The sequence below is a fragment of the Ranitomeya imitator genome, chromosome 2 (assembly GCF_032444005.1).
Source record: "Ranitomeya imitator isolate aRanImi1 chromosome 2, aRanImi1.pri, whole genome shotgun sequence".
Classification (NCBI taxonomy): domain Eukaryota; kingdom Metazoa; phylum Chordata; class Amphibia; order Anura; family Dendrobatidae; genus Ranitomeya; species Ranitomeya imitator.
In genome coordinates this window covers 46,226,894-46,251,753 of record NC_091283.1, presented here as the reverse complement: position 1 = coordinate 46,251,753, position 24,860 = coordinate 46,226,894, and the positions used below count along the sequence as shown (strand labels likewise).

At 42.4% G+C, this 24,860-nt stretch overlaps 1 protein-coding gene across 1 annotated transcript; it reads right to left on the bottom strand.

Moving 5' to 3' along the window:
- Positions 1-2,403: 2,403 nt before the first annotated feature.
- TGFB1 (transforming growth factor beta 1) lies at positions 2,404-21,468 on the bottom strand. The gene is made up of 7 exons (XM_069746627.1): positions 20,704-21,468; positions 9,858-10,033; positions 9,014-9,131; positions 7,595-7,672; positions 6,282-6,432; positions 5,588-5,741; positions 2,404-4,804 (listed from the first exon to the last, which is right to left on the bottom strand). The coding sequence occupies exons 1-7, from the start codon at positions 21,011-21,013 to the stop codon at positions 4,646-4,648; spliced, it is 1,146 nt and encodes a 381-aa protein (XP_069602728.1). The 5' UTR covers positions 21,014-21,468; the 3' UTR covers positions 2,404-4,645.
- Between the last annotated feature and the right edge of the window lie 3,392 nt (positions 21,469-24,860).

Below are 24,860 nucleotides of genomic sequence, written 5' to 3'. Positions count from 1 at the left end.
CTTACAGAAAAAGTGATGGATGGTACATGATCCGAATGGGCTCACCTGATTAGGTGGATTCTTTAAGCCGCAAATCAAGTTGAACTGCACGGACCGAGGGTAACAGCACAGCGGGAAGGATATTCTGGATGACCCATGCAATAAAGATGACCAAGGCAACAAGCAGATAAATAGAGCAGGGAACACCTGAAGACACAGAGTCCACAAAACAATTTTTTATGCTCAAAGCATTTGAAGAAAAAAAATCTGAAAAAAATGGATAGCCGCCACCAGCACAGATGAACAGGCAAACCTGTTTATAGAGAAGCTATAAGTTGATGCAGCAGCATTTGTAGTGTGAACAAGTCCAGAGAAGAGGGATTTTTTTAATATTTAAAGTATATGAAGAGTTTGTCACAGGTCTGAGCTAGGAAGCAAATGTAGATTGTAGAAACAAAAAGAAATCTGATGAGATGATTCCAGCAAAGATCTGGAACACAAGACTTTCCCAGTTCTCAGACACACATGGCTGAAAGAGTCAGCCTGAAAAGGCCTTGTGTGATGACGTCACTGGGGTTCTCCACGCAACCTGTGAAATCCAGTGTGGACCACAGCAAAGGAATTAGGGCATAAAAGAAAGGGTCAGCGCCAAAGCGGGGAAACGTGTTTAACATAAACCTACCAGAGCGGGCAGAAAGAGCTTAGCTGAAGTACCCAAGAATGGCCACCACAATTACGGAGTTGTTTACTTTCGACAACTGCAGGACCTGCAAACCACTGATCGGTGGAGGTGTTGGCAGTTGGACCGTCACCAATCTGATATGGACAGGTTATTCTAAGTAGTGGACAACCCCTTTAAAATCTGAATGACCCTATTAAAGAAAAGAAGCAAAACTACCAGAATATTTTTTTTTTACATTTCCACGTACCTCTTTATTTATGAACTTTTTGAACTTCTTCTTAAATAAGAAATACAAACTATATAAAAAAACATATTAAAAACAAATAATTTGATTCATAATAGAAATGATTTGCCTTCTTATCCATTCAATTTTACAGACTTCTACCGGGTGTTTACTCTCCACCCACGAAATGTATCCACCATTGAAAAAAAAAAAAAATTAACTCTTATTAGTTTTTAATTTTGTATTAACTTTCCCTGAGTAGACACTATTTTAATTTCCATTTCTCCAGCCATGCCCACAGATGTGCAACACACAAAAAAGCTGCCTTGTGTTGTATGGGTCTGGGCTGCAATACCGGACACAGCCTGTGGACAAGAGTGGCGCTATTTTTTTTTTCTCTAAATCCAATAGACGCTTGTTTTCTAAACTTATTCAACTTCTTTCATTTGACTTGTTTTCCATGGTAAATTGTATGCGGTCAACAATCCCAATTTACCAAATGTAGATATCCATATAATAAAATGTTTGTATGATCTACAAGGAACATCAAAATCTGAAGAAACAACCACTGACATAATTTCCAAGCCGACTGACTCATATAAGACCAACCCATTCTAGGTGTTCCTTAAGGTCCATTGACACTGCAACATTATCGTGATCAACTCCTAAGAACTCTCTTTTCATGATAATCTCGTAGTCTGAACAGGCTGATGATCTCCCGAGGCACGAGCAAAGCGCTAGTTCATTGGGTGAAATAATTTCTTGGAGTGCAAAAAAGATGATTGCTCTCGGCAGAACATCATACTCTGTAAACAGGACTCGTGCTGACGAGAACAGTGGCAACCTATTACAGATTGTTCACCCAGGTCTGCCTATTGGTAAAGATCTACTACTTGTTAGTCGTTTAGCGGCGCAATCAGTAGATCTAATTTCAGCTGAACCTGCCGAAATCGATGAGTTCTGCCGATGGTCTAGTGCAGTGTTCCCCAAGTCCGGTCCTCAAGAGCCACCAACAGGTCATGTTTTGAGGATTTCCTTAGTATTGCACAGGTGATAATTGCATCACCTGGACAAGCAAGCATTCAATGACCTGTGCAATATTAAGGAAATCCTGAAAACATGACCTGTTGGTGGCTCTTGAGGACCGGAGTTGGGGAACACTGGTCTAGTGTGTATGGGGGTGCCAGCCGACCGATGGTCAGGAGAGATGTGGATCATGCGTGACTGATTTCGGACTGCCGATCTCCCGGAGATAAACCACCGGTTGATGTGTTAGTCGGTGGCTTTTTTATAGAGAACACAGGAGCGTTAAGCCAAGTGAGTGCTTCTATGTGTGGTATAGTCGGCTGAGATGGTTGTCAGCTGCACGACTGGCCAAAGTATAGTTTGGCCAACAGCCATCTAATGTGTATGGCCAGCCGTAGGGTCATTACGTTAGATCAGTACTCTTGAATACATCCCTGTTACCAATGGTAGAGATTGTCAAAATGAACGATGAGCCAAAAAGTTGAACAATGGATCATGACCAGTTTCCACCTTTTTACTACCCAAGCACATTATCCAAAATACCACTGCATGCAATAAATGGAGGTACATACAGAGTATAACCAGACAAAAGTGCTTTCCACTACATTGTGTGTAGATGTTTTTTGATGATTGTAGTCGGCCCACTCATAGAATGAGCCAAAAGATTGGCAGGACCCTTTGTACAGTGTCCATTTCAGAACGTCCAGGCAGATGGACCAGGACTGCGCAAACTTTCTCGACTGGCAATTGAAAATCGGTAGCTCGATATCCCTCCCAATTACTAGGCCCACAAGACATCATGATATCAGGGCTCGGAGGAAACTCATGCAATGATGTGATGTTGGAGTGGCCTAGTAATGAAAATAGACGCTCAGGCATTTTAAGAAGTTTGCACTACCTAAGTCCATCTGCCGATGTTTACACATTAAGAAACCTGAATCTGATTGGCTATACTATTCTTTTAGCTTTATTAGTCCTCCATATATGAAAGTCAGAGGTGTAGTTTGAATCCAGAACCATACTAGGACCTCTCATCTACCATGTGCCAGTCATAATACTGGTGTCTCCCTTTGTGGTGGAGGGACGTTTAGGCCCATCCTAGTCTCCAGCGTTTGGACACAACTACTTTTACACTCCAAAACCAACGCCCTGGCTGAATGTTAATATCTGCTTGCTGCTACTAAGGTGTTTTAACGGCTTGAAGCTGTGTATCGCCCTGTACTTTAATTTCCTCATCTTTATTCTTAGGGAAAAATTGTTATGGTGAGCTTCTACCTCTGGAGGACCAAGCATGTCCATGAGTTACAAAGACAGTCCAATAATACTAATGTGAACTCGATGTCATGTTTCATTCCTCCAGTGATGGTGCTGCAGGGAAATCTAACTCTTAACAGATTACAGGCGATCACCTGAGATCTCAGCAGCAAGACTGTCACGATTCCATCCCTCAATGTGTCTGCGGTGCAGTTACTGATGTGTCAGCTATCCAATCTGGTACAGGGGTGTGCTGAAACGGTCAGTGTTTTGATTGACAGCTCAGCCATCCCACCTGAGACTGGGAGGTGCTGGCTGTCTCCAGGTGTTCATTGTCCCAAGTGATTGCTCTGCTACTTAGCTGGGCTGTTAATCACAGACCTCTGTCAGACGTTCAACTAAGTCTCTATGAGCTTTGCGTTTTGATTGTTGATCTTTCGTTGCCTGACCTTGGACCTCGTTCTGACCATTCGACTGTATAACCCTTCTGATCTGCTATCTTCCTGGTATTTTGATCTCAGATCGTTACCTGACTACGCCTTTGTCTCTTCCCTCTGTTTATGACGTACCCTCCTGACTTTTGACCTCTGACTCCTTGACTATTCCAACTCATAGCTTGTCTGTGAGAAGTGACTCAGCGTCACAAAGACAGCTTGCGATCAACTTATCATCAGGAGAACCTTCTAACCAAAAGTGGACAAGAAGGAAATAAAGGAAACCTATTTGAGAGGTTTCCATTTCCAGAAGAAGAACAAGATATATATTTTTTAGATTCTAACCAAGGAGCAAGACCCAAGTCTCTTCTATCCAGCCTACTTTCTTCTTTATCTAAGTTGTAATAGCTTGTCTACTGGTAAAGGCAGGATTTACTGTACTAGTAGAACTGTCTATATACAAGTGCATCAAATATAGCACAGTTATGTCATGTAAAAAATGTGTACGTATATATACCAAGTGATGACTACAGGTTCGGCAGCATTGGAAACCATAAATGGCAGGTGACTTGTTTCCAAATGTCACATCAAGGTGGTAGGTGGATAACGAGCAATTAAAATTATCGAGTTGGGGGTCCAAAAAAGTTCCAAGCTGGGTGTCTATGTGGCCGATATATGTGTTGTATTACAATCCACAGTCCTGTGCTTCAAAGCTGGTACCACATGACTTACGAGGGTCAATTCTTCAAGTGTGTTGGGTTCTGTTTTTGGCTGGGCTTTGGGTAGGCGGTTAATCACAACCTCTCTATACGGCATGATGGTGGACCATCATTCATGCTCTGTGTGAAAAAAAGAGTCTTTGCCGCTCTTTGACCTCTAATCCAAGAGGATCCAAGTAGTTGACCCTCAGGCCTCCAACTTTAGGTTCAGATACAGAGGAGTGAAGGGTGAGGACAAGTGTTGACCACAGGTCATTCTGACTAAAGTATGTTTAAGAGAGTCCAGTACCAGGTTGTTTCCTTAACCTATATCCTCCAGTACGTGGTCTCAGCTGCACTGACAAGATCGTACCACCATGTTTGACAGTTTTTCCACCTTTGGTGTTCGGCCAACATAATAGATAATAGGAAGGGGATCCAAGACATCTGGAACGCAGCATGGGGAGATGGAGGCTCCTGGATTGTTCTGGTTATAGAGGGACAGGACCTGAAACATTCGGAGAATCAGTGTCAATACAAGGTGCAATGTGATTATATATTCTACAGGTCTCAAAGCCCCTGACATAAAAATATGGTACACAAACACAAAATATAAAGATAAATGTTGAAATTAACATGTGTTACATGATCCTGAGATAGCAATCCTGCACCACCACAGGAGTAAATCTCCTCCTGATCAGTATTTTGTTTGGCTGGTGGTCAGCTAAAAATCAACCTTCATAGCAAAGGAGGCAGGGCTTGAGGATATTGGTTCTACTGCAGACAGGGAAGTGGGGGGAGGATCCTGCTGCAGCCAGTTGTCCTCCAGCCACATACAGGACAGTAATGAGGAGGACGGGAGATGGTTCAACTACTGAGATACACAAAGATATATTTCTCTGTTTTGAAACAAAAAAGATTCAAAGAAAAGGAGATTAAAGGGACCTGTCCGGTAATTCTTGCTCCCCAAACTGAAGGCAGCACGAATTATCTCCTGGCTGCACGATTCCAGACAGGTGTATTATTCTGTCATTGTCAGGATTCTCCCTATGTTCAGATGAGGGAGAGACCTGTCAATCACCTGCAATAGTCAATAATGCTGGGGAGAGCTGGCCAGAGACAGAGCTGAACTAATCTGGTCTCCAACCGAACCTCTTAAGTATATTTACAGTTCCATAATTTCAGAGAATAATGTACTTGGTGGCTTGGGCAGCATGAATCGCCTGACAGGTACCTTTTTTTCTGTGTTCCGTACTGCTTTAATCAATAACTGTGATATCTTACTACTTACTCTGCTGTACTGCTTGTCCATGCTCCAGATAAAGGGGCAGTTCCCCAGGCAATAATTAGCTTCATAGCCTTTAGGTTCATGAATCCACTTCCATCCAAGGTCCTTACGGAAGTTAATGTAGAGGGGTTTGACGCAGCAGTTTTTCCCAGTATTCCTACAAATTAGACATACTAGGTTAGATCAATAAAATCTCGCGTCGTCTCACGACTGCTCTGAGACGCTTCACTATGTGAGTCGATACACAAGGCCTCCTCTTCTAACTGGCTTCATGGATAGGCAGGATTCACCGGGCGCACTGTTATCGGGGAGCGTGAAGGACACTAGGGATTCACTGACATCTATGAAACCATTGTATTACACGGGATTTCAAACCGGGACAGGAAAGAACGGCAGCAGTTATTTCACTTTTTGCATCTCAGACTCTTATACACCGACTGGAGGTGAGCCCCCCATTATACGGCCTACAGTCCTTCCTACGAAAGTGGCCTCCTCCCATATTTCCTAGCCAAATTCCTCTTCAAACTGCACCGATAAGCGGCAGCTGATAGTCACCATGTCTGGCAGAGCAAAGGTAAGGGGACCCTCAATTTCATTTCCTGAAACAACTAGGGGGTCCCACAAGTGCATATGCCATAAATATGTATGGAAGGAAAATCCCTTTAAAACATAAAGCCATAGGACTCATTATACTGACGTGCGGCAGTATTCCTCGTCCACTCCTCGCTTTCTTCGCCTGCTGTGTCCTTCCTGACCCCGTTCCTTTGGAGTATATGTAATTAGAAGAAAAGGTATATATTTCTGATCTTGGCTGAGAAGTTTCATGTCGCCCCGTGTGTCTGAAAAAGCTGGAATATAAGAAGAAGATGGCATTTATATTTTCAGAAGGAGATAACACAACTATTCATCCTTGTATATTATGTGGAGAAAAGTATTGAGACATGTGTCGTAATCATTGAATTAAGTTTTTTTAAATCAGTCCCCATTGCCACTTTGTCTATAACATACGGCCCCCTACAACCTGGTGTATATCATCTAGTCCCTCGCCCCCAATGTATAACATCCAAACCCCAAAAAATATAACATCTGGCTCACCAGGTGCCATCCAGATCCTCACCCCTGGTGTATAACATACTGCCCTATTGCCCCCTAGTGTATACCATCTTGTCCCTTGGCCCCCCAGCTGTGTAACATACGGCCCCTGAGACCCAGTGTATATCGTTCGGCCCCTAGTGAAGACCCTCCAGCCCCTCGCCATGACGTCTGCCTTTACTAACGTGACAGAACGGCCGGTGGTGCAGAGCTCACTGATACCAACGCGTTCCTGTAATAGGAGACACCGGGGTAACAAGTCCGTTCATGACATTTCTTCCTACTGAATCTTCCCCCCTCAACTGTGAGTGATGTTATTGAGAAGTGTAAGACCCCATAATGTTACAGAGCGGGGGGCCGGGTGCTGAGGAGCAGAGGGACGAAAATTCACCACCACTCTGCTGACCCCACAACTGCAGAGTCCAGACTTCCTCTGGTATTAACATCAGCAGAAACACTGCGCCCTCGCCAGAAGCTTCGGGGCCGAGCAGATACATGCAGCCGTACATCACCAAGCACAAGGCCGAGCGTCAGATAGTTTGGTGGAAGAACATGACCGGATGCACAGAGCCCTGACCTCAGCCCCATACAAGATCTTTGGGATGACCTAGAAAGGAGGACGTTATCCCAGCTTCTCCCCAACATCAGTGTGACCTCACAAATGCTCTTCTGGATAAATGGAAAATAAAATTCCCACAAAAACCTCCAAAATCTGGTAGAAATCTGTCCCAGAGAAGGGGCTGCCATACCTGCAGAGGGACTGTAATTGTTAATGCCTTTGGATGTAGAATGGGGGGGGTCAGAAGAGCTTGTGTAGTTGTAATGTGTCGGCGTCCCAATACTTTTATCCACATGGGCTATTTATCTAATATCTATCAATTTATTTTACATTTGTGTTTCTATGCATCCTGTACTTACTCCGTATCTGCACCTGCATCTTATTTTCCTGGCTACTACAGGAACACGGCTCTTGCAATGTGAAGCTCTCGTTCTCATCTAGAAAGCAGAGCAGGGAGACTTCAGACATTTTCATGGTTAGGACTCGTTAGAAAGAGATATTGAAAAAATGTTCTGTCTAAGAGACCACTTATGAATTTCTGTGATACCTATGAGCCTAGGATACGAGAGGCACATAGACATGAGAAAACCAATGGTGAAATCTAATGCAATCCTCACACCTGCTCAGATCTGCAGAGGGTGCTTTGTTCCGTCTTGATGGTGAGTAGAGTATGTACCAAGCTCCAGGTGACTCGACCACAATTCTTTTGAGTGGTGAGAAGGTATGGTAGTAATTGGTTCATATAAGCATCATATATTGGTGGGATCAGAGGTAAATGTAGAACTTCACATAACCCCAGGACCTCCATCAGGGTGATATTGTTACGCTCACTAGGTGAGGTGCACCCTTTAACCCAAGGTCTGGGTGGGCACACAGGCGTCAGGGCAGCAGACTTGTGTTTACCATGGGAAATGGGTAGTAGGGTTACTGGAAGCCGCAGGCAGAGTAGAGACATCCAGTAGACCGCAGACAGGCACCAGAGTTACTGGAAGCCGCAGACAGACCGGAAACATTTGGGAGACCTCATACAGGCAGCACAGTTACTGGAAGCCACAGGCAGAGAGGAGATGTCTTGGAGACCACGTACAGGTCACTTGGATTTTGGAAACCATAGGCATGCAGGAGACATCCAGGAGACCATCAACAGGCAAGTGGGATGCTGGAAACCGTAAGCATGCAGGAGAAGTCCCGGAGAAACCAATAGGCAGCTGGGATGCTGCAATCTGTAAGCAGGCAGAAAATGTCCAGGAGATCACGAATAGGCAGCAGGAATGCTGAAAACCATAGGCAAGCAGGAGTCGTCCAGGAAGCCACAGACAGGCAGCTGGGATGTTGGAAACTGCAGGCAGGAGACATCTTGTAGACCGCAGACAGCCAGTAGAGCAGGTCGAGGTGTACCGACAAACTCAAAGTCATAGTAGCACTGAAGTCTTAATAATAAGACGCAAATGTGTAAAGTCCGACGTGAAGCACCAGAGTTTAGTGGCCCGGGGTGAGGGAAGCAAAGGACGGATCCGGGACAGGTGCGTAACAATTTCTTTAAGGGGCTCAGTCCTAAAAAGGGAGTTATTTTTTTCCTGCCTCACTTTTTGCCCCGATATATCCTTATGGAACTGCACAATGTCCCTTAAAAGAAAAAGACAGTGCCAAAACAAGTGAACCCAAGGTGCCTTGGTCATTTGCACAGGTAATAAGGAAATATTCCTTTGACTACTACTACAAAAAAGTCAAAACATGATGCAGACACACAAAAGTAATATAAACTGGTCATCACTCACGTGGTCGGGTCAGCCACCATTTCACTGAGTCGGTGACGTCAAAGGACAGCCACTCTCCCGACCTTCCTGGAAAGACAAACCTACTGTGCAGGTATCGAGAGGTTGTGTTGCTTTCTACCTGTGTGAGAAATAAATGACATGTTTTATGTGTGTAACAAAACTAATAAAGTCAGAAATGTTTCTCAGCAATGTGCACAACTAATACAGGACATGGTAGCATTTTACAAATAATTTATTTATGCCTACTAAGCTGTGTTCTCTAATGGAGAACATGAAGCCTGGGAGCAGGAAACCACAAAGTGTGATCCCAGATCAGATTACAGCTATATATTGAAGTCTATGGGGTGGGAGGAGGAGCAGAATGAGGGAGAGAGGCAGACTGATGTGCACTGACTACTGCTGCTTCCCAGTAAGTGTTTATCTCCTATCAGTGCTGGATTCACAACTACACTGTTTAGTGCTTCTGTCTAATGTCCTATATGTTGCTGCACATGTGCTACAGAAGAGCAGGAATCCCTAGACTCTGCATGCAGAAAATGGAGAATATCATGTTAAATAGTTTCCACTCACTAGCTCAGAGAAAACTGAAATTCAGAGATAGGGCCTGCAGAGGGTGAAACTGGTGAAAAGTGAAGGATACAATTCATATAATGGTCAGAAATATTGTTGTTCCTCTTGTACACATACGTGACAGCTTATTCAGTTACCTTTAATGACAGCTAAGCTTTAAAGTAAAAGACAGACCCACCATGTTGATACACTGGAAAAGGATAGTGGGGTCTGGGTAACGTCATAAAAAAAATGTATGGCAACGATAATGCCACTCCTGTCAACTCTGGCTTACCCTGTATAGCTCCAGTCTGGTCTCGTCTTGGGCAAACAAATTAGTATTTTCTTTCCGAAACATGCGCAGTTCTGCATTGTGTAGAAGGTTTGCGCTCTCCACAGTCTCCCGAGCAAGAGACGCATTGAAGGTGAAGATATATTCACTTTTCTTACTTGCTTTTTCACTTATCTCATCTGAATAGAAAATAAATCCAGACAACAATGGCGATTAATCAAGTGGCAGATATCACAACTTTTTAAAGGCTTGTTACTCTGAGCCCTAAAGTTTTGCATGTAAATCTACATAGTAATGCAGCAAAAAAGTAGAAGCCCATCTCAGGGATCATCAGTGAGACAACTTTTGTGGGAGCTGGAATGTCAACTTCTTTCAAAGTTTAGGTGGGCTTCCTGCCCATAGACATGCATGCTCCTCTCAGCCAAGCGTGCATGTGTTTTACATGAGAAGAGTGGGGTTAGCTGATGTCAAAACTCTATCTTCCTTAGAACAAAAGGATTAAACTGCTGATCCGTACCCTGGCCAACATCTGCAGTTGGGGGACTGTTGGGAGACCCCCATACACGTTTGATGATCCAACGTACTGAAACATTGTGGGATACAAAGGATAGATACAGCTCAAACAAACAAAATCTACTTGTCATGTCACAGAATGTGCATCAGAAACGCGTTGGTGATCTTTCTTGTGGACATCCTTAGGTGATTTTAGAATTCATCAATAAAATTCTAAGATTTTATCTCCATTTGAGCTGGACCTATTCTTTTATGTTGTTTCCGTTCATGGCAATGACGTTGTTCCGAGCTCCGGAGGATAATAGGCTTTGGTGGTGAGCTGGCTTACTTTTCTACTTAGACCTGGTACCTGCTTTGTTGAATAACAAGTGTAGAAGCTGGGTTTTGTAACGGAGCCATATTGGTTGTTGCATAGTCCTTCCCGAAACAGATGTCTCATGAAGGCAATCCTTGTCAATAAGGAACATGGCAATCATAAGGGAAAGCCATCTATGCATTACATTGACACCACACCGCAGGGGAAATGTCATATTTTCCCAAGCGAGCTACCAGATGACTTGTTGTCAATGTATTACATGCAGCTTCAGCCCACCAGAGTTGGAGTCTCTATTTTATGGGGACTCTCCCTTCTTGTCTCATAGGGGAGGTTCCGAACCTTGACAACTGGCTAGACAAGAAATCAAGCAGTGCTAGGAGCCAGACCCCATGACTCTGATAATTCAATCTCAACTCATCCAATAATTCAAGAACTTTTTGTTTCTATCTGAAACCTTTTTTTTTTTTTTACTTCTAATTCTTCCTCTTCACACACAACAAACCAAGTGACAGAACAGCAATGAAGAGGTTAAGAAGGTGGTTTACTGAAGCTGAAAGGTTTCCCCAAGCTCAGGAGATCTGCATTCACCTCCATCCTGTTCAATTCCACTTGGAAGAAGAAAAGCTTGATTCAACGAGGTTGCTTCTTATTTTCCATCCTTGATTAGTCAGGATGTTAGTGAACCTCCGAGCTAATGAAGGCTGAGGACTTCGGTAAATTTGAGCATCATCCACCTAGCCTCTCGTAGATGTATTGAAGGGAAACCTTTGTAGAGTAGTTTAAAAGCAACTTTAGAGTAGAATCTCTAAATTGCAAACGATACAAAAACTTCACTTCCATAAGATCTACCGTGACAAAAGAGAAAAATTCAGAGCAGAAATCCACCCACATGTGGCGTGACTTGTCGACTGATCCAAGAATTGGACAAGAAGTGGATGTTATAGGAGATGTTATGAAGAATCCTGCGAGACTGGAGTTGGCCAAAATTCGATTTGTGTCTGTAAATGGTAATATTATTACTCATTATTAGCTCAGTTTGCCTAATAACCAACCTACCATTTCTAGCAGTGCTTATAGAAAATTGTATCTGCTACATAACAGACTGCTCCTCCATGCTGTACAGACTTGTTTTGGGTTCTCGGATTCAAACTTAAAGAGTTTAATGGAATCATGCTCCATTTTTGCATTGCAACTTGGCTATCAAAGGTTGGAGATGGCTGGCGGTTGACAAACATACTCACTAAGAGATTATTGATCTCAGTGGAGCCGAGAAGAATTAGTTCTCATGTGTTGATTCGGCTCTACGTTTTTTCCATAGACATCAGTCTCGTACATCACTTATCTGCCCACAAACTCCATTTGTCAGCAGCTTTGACACCCTGACAAAGAACAGGGAACGGAGGAGTAGAGGCCCAGAGGATCAAGCCTTGAGGTTGTTTGATCCTGTTGGGGCCTGGAATTTAGAAACCTCATACACAATGTGTGCGTTGCAGATACATTTACTCTTGGCACACCGATGTTAAGAGTGTCCCTTGCTTTGAAGGACTTACTAGGTCCCTACATTACACAGACAGCACATAGATTTTTTGATGTACCATTTACTAGTGGGTTTTCTCATTGATTACAGCTGATCACGGAGATCCCACTCTAGCAAAAATTGTTGTGGGGAACCCCTTTAAGCAGTTTGGATTGTTATCTTACCATTGTCTTATTTTTTGGGGAAAATTCTAACTTCTTTTAAAAATATCTGCGAAAGCAGAAATCCCTTTTGAAGCACAACTGCACTTTCAAATGGTCTGATGTGTCACCAGTTTTTATTGGTGTGACCCCAAGTGCTGACATAACCACCACTGATCACTCAGGGAGGCGGGGTTTTTTTTAGGACGGTCTCAATAAGAAGGCCATAGGCTGTCTGCAGGTAACCTCGCCCCCGAGGAGATCAACATTCAACTGAGCACCTTTGTTTCAGAGTTGACACGTCAACTTTTTTTTTTAAAGTGCGGTTACTCTTTTGGATACTTTGCACAGTGAGGTGTCGTGGCTAATCTTAGTTACCGTATGCCCCGGGTGCATCCATGATGAATTTTGATCCACTACTTTATTCTACAAATACAGTTATTACTGTTTGTAACGAGACAAGCTTAGTCAATTCGTGAATTTATTAAAAATGCTAAATATTGCTTAAGACTTTACTGCATTCTACAAATATCCCTCAGGCTTAGCGCTTGGGTTTTCGATTTATTGTTACTGGAAAATGTTTTACCTGGAAATGTCCATAAATTTACTATTTGCACGAAAATATCCCTCTCGTTCCATTTTGTGTAATTCCCTTTTAAGGTGCTAAAGTAATAAAAGTGTATCACGTTTTTTATGACCGTGTTTAGTATCCGTTTTACGATCAATATGTACAGTATGGGCTTAGGGGGTAAGAAACTCCCCCAAAATACTTATATAAGGTGTTTAGAGGTAGTAAGTTGCCCCTGAGCCTAAGACACCGGTATTAACGGTACATAGATAGTGGGGGCCTGGCTACAAAATATGCATCGGGGCCTACAAGAAGTTCCACCCGTCATCAAGTTTTGCTTTTTTAAAATGTTGACACTTTCGGAAAATATAATTAACTGCGTGATGTGATCATACATAGGACTGAAGTGGTGCAGCAGAGATGTCGCCGTGAGAGGCCTGCTCCACACGTGTGCTCCAGATCCAGACGGGCTCATGTTTCAGGTGTGGATCAGACGGCAGCTCCCGTGTGGTTATAATCAGGGCAGTTTGGGAAGTCTCTGTAACAATCGCTTCATAGTCTAAAGCCCTATGGGATACAGGGCATGGGGGCACAGACAGACAGTCAAATAAATAGTTTACTATTCCCAGGTCTCTCCTTGAACAAGCGATTGAAAGCACTTTGCTGCACAACTGCTTGGCTGGCTGATTTTCCTCTAAATCAGGTTTCACCGATTATAGAGTTCCCTGACGCAAACGCGCGTAGTGTAAAAATAATATGCCGAGTGATTGACTCATGGCTTCAGTATCCACACCGTACACTGGAAGATACTCTGCATTAAATGCATTCCTCACCATATTCCTGGAGGGAAAATTCGGGGCAGAACAGACCATCATCTCATTCCTATTTTAGCTTTTTTCTCATTTTACAGAGCGAAAAAGAATCTGACTTTTTTTTTCAGTAAAACTTTCTATATTGACATTGCTTTTTTGCCAGCATTTTGTAAGGACTGATGGCATCCCCCTCTATCACCTGGACCTTACTCACCGGACCCAATTAAGGGAACATTTAATCACAAAATAAGCTATTGTTAAAATCAATTTTTTGTGTGTTTTATTTTTGTCTAAGTTTTTTTTCCATATCATATTTTGAATTAAGAATAAAAATCGTGCACTTTTCACACCCTCCCCTGGAGCTTTTAAAGACTCTAACTTCCTGGAAATGCACATGTACATTAGCAGCAATGAACAGACTCTGCCCCTTTTTTATTGAAGCATCTAATGAGCGTGCGCAAAGGTCATTATGAAGGGAGGGGAAGCAGGGTCAGCGCGACCAGCTATAGGGATTTGTGTATCCTCTGTTCTCAGCTGCATATATATATATATATATATATATATATATATATATATATATATATATATATATATATATATATTTATGGACAAATGTCTTTTTTCGGCCTTACTAACTATGTTACTATATACAATTATTAGGTTCTGTAGAAGGACGTAGATCTGGGGATTTATTATGATGGAATATAGGCTGAACTGGATGGACAAATGTCTTTTTTCGGCCTTACTAACTATGTTACTATGTTACTATATAGTGGTGTTACCTTTCATTGTAATCCTGCCTCTGATGATAAGGAGCCTGCTGAAAACTCTTCCTGAAAGCAAAAGAGTCCAAAATAGTCCCATTGGCCCGTGTGAAAATTGATAAATTTTGCTTTGCTTTCTATGCAGAAATAGCACCACATCCAATGATTGTGTCTGATACCACGCACTCTATACTTCACAGTGTAGCGGAAAAACACCGGCAGCGGAGCCGCCACAAGAACGAAGGCAAAACTGCTCGCGAACCCGCTTCAGGAAAACAACTGCTAACATTTTCCTAAAGCAGTTTAGCATCCAAAAGGTGCAGTGCGCACACAGCCTTACACAGGAGTTTTATATTTTAGAAGCTAAGAAAAGTCAGAATTTTGTAAAACATTGGTTTGTGTCGCCATTTTTATTTTTCTGTCAATAGACCTGTGTGATGGTTTTTTTTTTTTCTGATATTTTTACTTATTTATTTATTTTTATTATTTTTAAGTACATACTACATTTTGATCACTTATTACTGCATCATTTTGAGGAAGGGGGGTGGCTAAAAAAAATGACCAATTCTGGCATTTCGGGGGGGGGGGGTTTCTTTCATTTTAATGTGCAATGAATGGGATAAATAACACAATTTTTTTTTTTACCAATTACGCCCACGACAATACCAAATATGTAATAATTTTTTTATTATTATTCTTTTACATTTTGCTATTTACATTCAGGAAAATGGGGGGGGGGGTATGAATTAAACTTAAACCTATTGTTTTTTGTTTTTGCAATTTTATCAGTCCATTTAAAGGGACTTATGCCTGCGTGCATCGCACATGGACATGTGCGGCACTGTTTTTGGAAGAAGGCACCTATGCCTTCCTGATCCTGGAAATACCTGTAAAGAGAAACTCAGCATTTTTGCAGATCCTGCAAAACTTTAATTTTCCTGAAACTTGTTGACTATATTAGTATTGCTTTTCCCAACAACTGGTAATCTCAACCATCAGCCCTCTGCTCCGGTTTCGGTTGTAGCTTCCTGGTTGAACATTGCAACCGTCAAGTGTCGACAGACTCCCTGTATTGCATAGTCTTCCCAAACTTCAAAATTGTAAGAGAACAGTTTCTATCAAACGTAATCTAAAGTATGTTCCTGAGATAAAGAAGTAGAATTGTGAGATCTACCTTGAGAATGTGCAAAAAAATCCGCCAAACAGGTTGGTGGCTCCTTCTCCTGTTACCAACACAGATCTGACCTGTTGAGGCATGGTCACCAAAAAGACCTGTAAAGATGTCCTATGGTATCTGCACCAACATCTTCTACGTTGTGCGGAATCGCCTCCATGGATCAAACTTGTGTTTCTAGTAAATCCCACAGATGCAGACGTATAGCGGAATAGGTCACCCATTGACCCCAATGTTACAACAGGATTATCAAGTGGTTTACTGGATACCACTGTACGCTATTACATAAATAAAAAATGGGGTGGACCTCTATCTACCAGCTCAGCGATGACCAAAAAAAGTACTCTATTGGCCTCGATCAAGTGAATAGGACCTCATGGACATGTTTGGCATATACTGTAAATCAGTAGCTTTCCTGACTCATGCAAAATGGACTATCCGGAAGTACTTCCAGAAGATTATCAGGACCCAACTCTTCCCAGCAGAACATTGTCCAGGGAATACCCTGCACCTGCTAGATTGTCTTTTTCCTATAGTGGTGTCATCACTTCCTCAAGTGACGCACGAGTCCTCAGTCATCCAAATGATGTAAAAGAAAATGTGATTTACTACTAGTCCAACTTCTTTTCATTTGCTCTATGGTACAGTTTTGATTCTCATGTGTCCATTATAGGCACTTTTGTCAGTAAACAAGCGTCAGTATTGGTGGTCAGCAACTACACAACCCCATGCAAAGCAAACGGCAATGCTCTGTGATCTGACTCATTTCTTTCATAGTCAGCAGTAACTTTTTCAGTAATTTGTGCTACAGTCATTCTGCAGTAGCATTAGACCAGACTGACTGGCATTTAATTGCCTGGGGCAAGACCTGCCTTATATCTGGAACACCTCGCAACACCTGCCGTATACTTAAGACACCCAACAAGACCTGGCGTATACCTGAAACACCCAATATGACCTGTTATACACCTGGAATGCCCAAAAAGACCTGCCATATACCCAGAACACCTAAATAGACCTCATGTATAACAGGAACAGTCTACAAGACCTTCCATATACCTGAAACACTCAACAAGATCTAAGGTATACTTTGAACATCCAACAAGACCTGCCGTATACCTGGAACACCCTACAAGACCTTCCATACCCTTAGAACACCCATCAAGACCTACAAAATACCTGGAACACCCAATAAGGTCTGCCATATACCTGGAACACCCAACAAGATCTGCCGTATGCCTGGAACACCTCACAAGATCTGCCGTTTTGGAAAGGCTATGAACCAGTCATCTAGTCATCACCATCTGGCCCTTGTCACGGGCTCTGATCCTTTCACTTACCCATTTCCCTACTTCCAACACAGCAATTTTGAGAACTGAATGTTCACTTGCTTCCAGATATATTCCAGTCTGAGACAGATGACACTGCCATGAGATGATCAATGTTAGGGTTTGTTTTCACCTGTCGGCTGGCGGCCCTACAAGACCGCCGATCAGCAAACAAGTAGCTGATCACCGCTCGTTTAATAGCCTGTTCACACTGCCCCCATGGTGCAATGATCAGTAATAATAGATTGTTCAGTGCACATAGGCAGCCATTGTTCTCGGCAGCCCAGAACCTGTTTACACAAGAGGATATGCTGTAGAGAAAAATTATCTTTTGTGACAATCGAGCGTTTTGCTCCTTCTTTTGGTGATCGGCAGCTGCTCTAGACAACAAGATTAGCATGAGATGTGTGGTTCAATCAAGCAGTGTAAATGGACCTATAGTCCAGTAGTTTTAATTTTATGGCTGATCAGTGTATAGATAATAGATAGTAAATAAATTAGGCTATGGCCAGAAAGAAGTTTAGTGATCCATGGGTTACCATTTTCCTCAGTGTATAGTACCATTAATACAGTAAGTGCAAGTGTGCTTTACAACATTGTAAGAGGGTGGCCTTAGAAAAATTAATATAGGTCTTCTTTCAGTTGTTCCTATAGATCACTGAATAACATCTACGTATGTGTAGACCACTGAGTGTATGGATAGCGCCGCTGTAACGTATCATCCATTACTCCAGAATATGCTTCATATCACACAATGACTCAAATGTCTGACTGAGAACTAGTAATACTCTACACACGACGCGACATGTAACATGGCTCAATGACGACAGCGTCGACGGTGCATTTCCTGGTCATGTGCCAAAATAGGGGAAGAGAAAAAGAACATAAGGAGAAGGGCCTAATATTTAGAATGAGGAAATACTTAAAGAAAATGGGATAAAGACCAAGAATAATAGGGGAAATCCGAAGGAGAAACAAGGAACAGAAAATGAAATTAAGAAGAAGGTGAAGATGAGGATGACTACAGGAGAAAGGATGAGAGAGTATCAATGTAGAGGGTACGTAGATAGCGGCGTCCAAACGAGAAGAAATCAGTGTAAAGAATGATGGAACGGAAAGTAGGAACAAGGTCCGAGACCGGTCTAAGAGGAGAATAAGGAAGGTGGGTCGGAGATATCGAAAATAACTCACAGAGTAAAGGATGCAAAAAATAAGAAAAGTTATAGAGAAAAAGGTACAATAAGAAAAGAAAGGTGGATGGGACAATATGCTAAATAAGGGTAAGAAGAAGAGATAAAGAAATAAAAAATATAGTGACTGACAGAGACAGAAAGAATGGAACAGATCAAAATGATGAGAAACGAAGAGAAATATGTTGTTGGATAATTGAGGTAATTGGATGTGAAGAAAAGAATGGATAACAGATGATGGAATTACACAAGAAGACGGCCTTGAAGACGTACGTAGCATGAGAGGGACGTAAGTAAGGAAAGGGTGAAATACTGAGAAGAACGCAGAAATGAATAAGATGATGGGATGAGAAGGGGAACTTAAAAAAATAATTACAGTAGGTAGATTGCTATGAAGGTGGGCCTCGTGGCAAAGATCGAAACGAGCCCCTCACTAAACTGCTGGTTATTGCCATCTAGGACAGAAGGACCTGGTCTTTTTTCCCTACATATCTTTCCCTTCTGCCCATTACAACCCCCTTGTGTACAAATAATGCAGTTTTTCTTTAAAGGGAAGACCACAATTGTGTCAAACTTGGGTTGGGGGCCATCTTTCCTTTAACAACTACGAGGACTTCTGTGGTGTTATGGTGGAAGAGCGAGCAAAGGGACAAAGAAGACAAATACAAGAATAAATGAAAGATCTCTCCAGAAAATTATATAGTTAGCATGTGTTAAAAGATAGTGGATGTTGGAAAGTTGAGACGAAAGATACAAAACTGAAGAAGTGGATGTAAGAATTAGAAAAAAATCTAAAAACAGAGACTGTGACACTAAGTAAAGAATGACCAAGTACCCACAAGGCTATAAATATGAACACGGAGCAAATATTAGTGTTCTAAAGACTCCATGGAGGTTTTAGAGAATGGTACAAAAGGAATATGGAGTAAGGAATATAGTGTAAGTTATTGAAATGCTGAACTATTACCAAAAATAGAGGGAATACTGTAAAAGTGATGAAAGGAGGGTTCAAAGCCAAAAGGAAGAATTGAGTCGTTGGGTCTTCAGAACATGTCAGTGATATCAAAGTAATGATACGAAATAAAGCATAAAATACACTTGGATCAAGAGGAAGGAAAGACATGAGGAAATTAAATTAGAAAAAAAGACTACAGCGACATGGGAATACGATGGAACAAAAGGACAAAAATATCAACAAGGTCAATGCTAATAATTGGGAGTAACAACAGAGAAGAGGAGAGAGAAACCCTGGAGAACGTGGACAGGTATTGTTGACAGCAAGAGGAATGGTAATAGGGAGTAATGGAGCTACGGAAAAGGTAAACAGAGAGGTTGGAGACATAGAAGATGATAGATATGACAGCAAATTAGAGCACAGTACACACTATGACAAAGAGAGAATGAGCGGGATGAGTGAGGGAGTGAAGAGGGGATGGCAGGAGATAAGGAAAGGTGCAGGGTCACAGATCTGGAGAAGGGAGGGTGATAGAGGCCATACATAAAGGAAGGGGAGTTGATGTGGAAGTAGTGACAGGACATACAGGAAGAGATGCAATGTGCTTACAATTTGCCTCATTAACCCTTTTATCTGTACACTGCAAAAGTAGGGAAAAGTAGCACATGGCAAGTTTTTTTTAATTTTTTTTTTTGCAAGAGGAATCTTGCAACTTTTTGGATTTAAGATGCTCTACTAGGTTCTTCTCAAAATAGTATCTATCTCCAGTCATTGTATTTATACAATTTAATAATACATTATATAGCTGAGTATTAATATAGTAAGTGAAAGAAGTAAAATGGAAATGAGAATTTGCAAAAATGTACACAATAGAGTGGTCTAATCAAAAACATTGGTTTTGATTGGTCTCCTTCTGCATCCTCATCCATCGCTTGTAGGCTGTGAGCCCTCGCGGGCAGGGTCCTCTCTCCTCCTGTACCAGTCGTGACTTGTATTGGTTAAGATTACTGTACTCTTTTTATTATGTATACCCCTTTTCACCTAGGAAGAGCCATGGAATAAATAGTGCTATAATAATAAAGAATAATAATTGGTGGCATATCACTAGGACATAATATTAATGTCCGATCGTTGGGAGGTCACAGGTCTCTAAGATGAACTGACAGTGGTGCTGGATCTTTCCACTTTGTCTCCTGTTGGCTAAGCTTGAATTTCTCTCACATGGGGTCATCTGATGGGACGAAGTGCCACAGCAACTTCATTATCAAAATCGGTGACCTCGCTGATCAGACATTGATAGGCCAACGATGTCTTTGATCATGTGGAAGAAATGATTTCCCAGGGGTACAAATACAGAAAAAAAATCGGGATACGCCAAGGTGGTGGGACAAAGTTTCATCTGAAGTCACAAGTTGAAGCTTGACGTAAATATATTCTACTACATCAGATAAAGTTGTACTTTCAAAGTGAAGCTTTACTCAGCCCAGACCCATGTAGAAGCAAGTGACATAGTCTGTGTATAATAGAAGATAATTGGTAGGGTTTAGCTTACCTGGATAGAACATGTCAATCCTCTTCACCTGTTCAGAGTAATATCCCTCCACAAAAGGATTCTCTTTTTCAGTTTTTTCTTTAATTGCCTCTATCGTACTATTATAAAGAGAGATGATCTCGTCTGGGATAGACATTTGTTCGCTCTCTAACTTTGGAGGTTCGGTAAGCATTAATTTACTAAGAATCTGTCCTCTGATGGCTTCAATCCTCCTCTTCTTCACCTCTTCAATGTCCACCGCCTTGCACGTTGACATCGACATGGCCGCCTGGAAAAGATCTAGCAACAAAAGCATCAAGTGGATTTTCATGTTTTTGGTTTCGAACAGAGTTCTTGTTGACTTCAAAGTTTCGGGATTTCCGTATGCTCTCCCAAGTCCTTCCAACTCTTCTCCAGCTGGATCAAACTATATGAAAGTTTTGTTCAAGCTCTCTCGGATCATTATCTAAATACTCCTAAAGTATCCATAAAGACAAGTCCAAGTTCAGAGACGAGCTGATGTTGTCCTACAACTGGTGGACCACAACATAACTTGAGAGACTAAGTAAAAAGTTTCAAAAGAACGTTGTGACCGGCTTCACATCTGAAGGCGTGGAAGTTTTGGTAAGATGTTCTGTCAAGGTTCAATGTTGATGGTGAGCTGAGTTCTGAGAAGTCTTTGAGTTGTGCCTTGTAGTTGCTCGCTATACAATTTGACGGCCTTGTCTCTCAGCTTGCTAGAACATGCTTCTCCCGTCCCCCTCTCTCTTTCCTCCTGTGTGCAGTAACAGGCAGAGGGTTTTTTTTATTGCTTTTTCTGTAACTTCAGGCTCCACCCAGGATATGATGGTACTTTTAAGTTTGACACACAGAGTAGTTTAAGGAACTGCTGCTGAGTCCTGGGGGTGGTGGTGAGGGTTAGAGCTGAAATCTGATAATGGTTTATTAGAAAACAGTCAAAGCATATGGTACTCATACTTGGAATATACTGTTTCACAAAATCGCTGGCTTCTGAGAGAGAGGGGGCAGTTTGACAGATGGAAAAGTGTCTGAAACGATAAGGAGTTAATTACGACATATTGGAAGATGTGCCGGAGACTGGTGCATGACGTTTCACAGATGGATTATTCGAGGGATATAAAGTTATATTATGGGGTAATGGGTAGTATTGAAGGAAAGGTAAACCACTGAAGGGTTTTATTAACCCCTATTCACCCTAAAGGGTTGTTTAGTATGCAAAACTTATTTTCATATAATCTATATTAAGGAACCCTGAGTTTAAGGTAATCTGTCATCAGGTTTTTGCTATGTAATCTGAGAGCACCATGATGTAGGGGCTGAGAGCCTGATTCTAGAAATGAGTCCCTTAATAAAATCAGTGTTTTATTAGCAGGAGATTATCACCATAGGATTAGGTGTCTTGTGCCTCCTAGTCAACTGCTCTGTGTAACTCCGCCCACTGAAATCTGCCAATCAGTGGTGTGGGCGGTGTTATACAGGGCTCAGCATTTGAGCACCGCTAGATCTGCAGCAGAGAAAACAGGGATTGTATCAAAATGACAGCATGTAAACCTGCAAGTTACATCGCTGGAATCAGGGTTTTCGGCTCCTACATCATGCTGCTATCAGATTACAAATGAAAAACCTGCTGACAGATTCCCTTTAAAGGTCATTTTTCAGAAATGTCATTTATTTTACTTGCTTATATAGTGCCATTAAATTCCACGGCGCTTTACACACATCATCTTCGTCAGTGTCCTCACAGGGGCTCACAATCTATTTTCCCTATCGCTATGTCTTTGGAATATGGGAGAAAAACAGAGCACATGGAGCAAACCTCTGTAACCACGGAGTGAACATACAGCTCCTCGCACATTGCGATCAATATAGACCTTTAGGGGTCCAACATCTGGCTACTTAATTAAAGAGGCTTGGCCAGAGTGAACTGTACCTCTCATTTTTGGGGACCTGTCCTGCATTACACAGACAGCCCACTGATTTGAATAAGCGATGTGTAATGTTTAACCAGTTCAAGACAGGGCCAATAACCCCTCTTCACTCCTCGCCTCTTCCTGACTATTCACATTTCGTTTTTTTTTTTCGTGCATGTGGTTTATAGAGCTGTACATTTTATTGTTGTTCGGATATTTATGTAGTTTTTATGTCTTGTTTTCTTGATACATGCAGCTATGCTTTTATGTGACTGTCATATTTTCTTGCTTTTTTTTTGCTGATATCAGGGGGGCGATATTGGTGGAAAAATAAGGGAAATAAGTGTCTGTTTTCCCATTTTGTTTATCTTTTTTATTGCCACAAATTACTAAAATACATTCAAAAATGTGTCCCCCATTCTGTAAGAAATATTTTTATATATAGAACACTTTTTTTTTTTTGGGGGGGGGGGAGGTGGAGTGGGGGGCACAGGCTAAAAGACCTTTGAGAGGGGGGAATTTAAATAATGAAAATTTTTAATTTTCATCTTATTTCCGTTGTAACTGGGGCCCACTGGGCCATGGACACAGTCCATTATCTTCAACCTGGTTGGGACATTGGTTTGTCTATACCCCCTGTTGTGAATTCTGTTATCGAACTCCCTCCTGTGGTCATGAATGGTACTTCGGCGAGTTCTGTCCGTGGACTCCCTCTGGTGGCTGTGAGTGGAGCTGCTGGTTCTGAGGTTCCTTCCACAGGTGACCTAGTTTATTCTTTGGCTGGCTGCTCTATTTAACTCCACTCAGATCGTTACTCCATGCCAGCTGTCAATGTTCTAGTACTGGTTCAGTTCGCTCTTGGATCTTTCTGGTGACCTGTCTACTCCAGCAGAAGCTAAGTCCCTGCTAGTTTATTTGTTGTTCTTTGTTTTCTTGTCCAGCTTGCTATCATGATTTTGCCTTGCTAGCTGGAAGCTCTGGGATGCAGAGTGGCACCTCCACACCGTGAGTCGGTGCGGGGGTCTTTTGCACACTCTGCGTGGTCTTTTTGTAGTTTTTTGTGCTGACCGCAAAGTTACCTTTTCTATCCTCAGTCTGTTTAGTAAGTCTGGCCTCCCTTTGCTGAAACTTGTTTCATTCCTGTGTTTGTGACTTTCATCTTAACTCACAGTCAATATTTGTGGGGGGCTGCCTTTTTCTTTGGGGAATCTCTCTGAGGCAAGGTAGGCTTTATTTCCTATCTCTAGGGGTAGTTAGCTCTTAGGCTGTGAAGAGGCGTCTAGGCAGAGTTAGGTACGCTCCACGGCTATTTCTAGTGTGTGTGATAGGATTAGGGGTTGCGGTCAGCAGAGCTCCCACTTCCCAGAGCTTGTCCTGTGTTAGTTTAACCATCAGGTCATTCCAGGTGCTCCTAACCACCAGGTCCATAACAACCCCCCTCCCCAAAACACATGTACATGTGGCAAGGACATAGTCCATTGATCCCCATCAGTCCTTAGCACGGGAATATGGTCCCTTGTGTGCTTCTGCCTATGTTTGCTGGAACTCAGTCCTTACTGAGGGTGTAAGAACCTTCAGTGACTGCAGCCTCTCTGCAATCCAGTAGCGCAATGTGCTAGTACGAGCAAGATAAAACTTGGGGAGGGACACAAACTCTTCAGCCATTATAGCCAAGACCGGGGATCCTGGTCAATGTTGGGCCTTCTGTCCCAGCAATGCGAAACAGTTCCTTTTATTTTCCTCATGTGCAACGAGCATAATTGAAGTTGGTCAGAGCTGATCTACTTCCGGCCACCATTTTGAATTTCACAGCCGCCTTCAGGCCCATGTTTGCTTGGTGCCTTAGTTTTCCCACATACATGATTGAGTAAAGACCCTTGGACACAATGACTGCAGCCGGAAGACTTGCCAACTGATAGGCTGGAGACTTTTGTGCTCGTAGTGGAGGGCGTGGTGCTGGAGATGGTCTCCCCACTACTCTAGTGGGTGCATTTGGCCGGGTCCAGAAGTGTGAGCCTCAGGGATGTGGAAGCCCTGACTGCGGGCACCTCTTGATGGTTGGGCGGCCTTCTGGAGGTTCACCTCTTTCCGCAACACCGCCTGACGATCCTCTTCTGACCAGATCAATTTCACCACCACTGCATACCATCCTCATGGCCTGTCCCCATTTATAAAGCAGGCGCAGTCCCATATTTGCAGGGTGGGGCTTGTGCCTCAGGGATCCGGTGTTCACATACACTTGGTGGC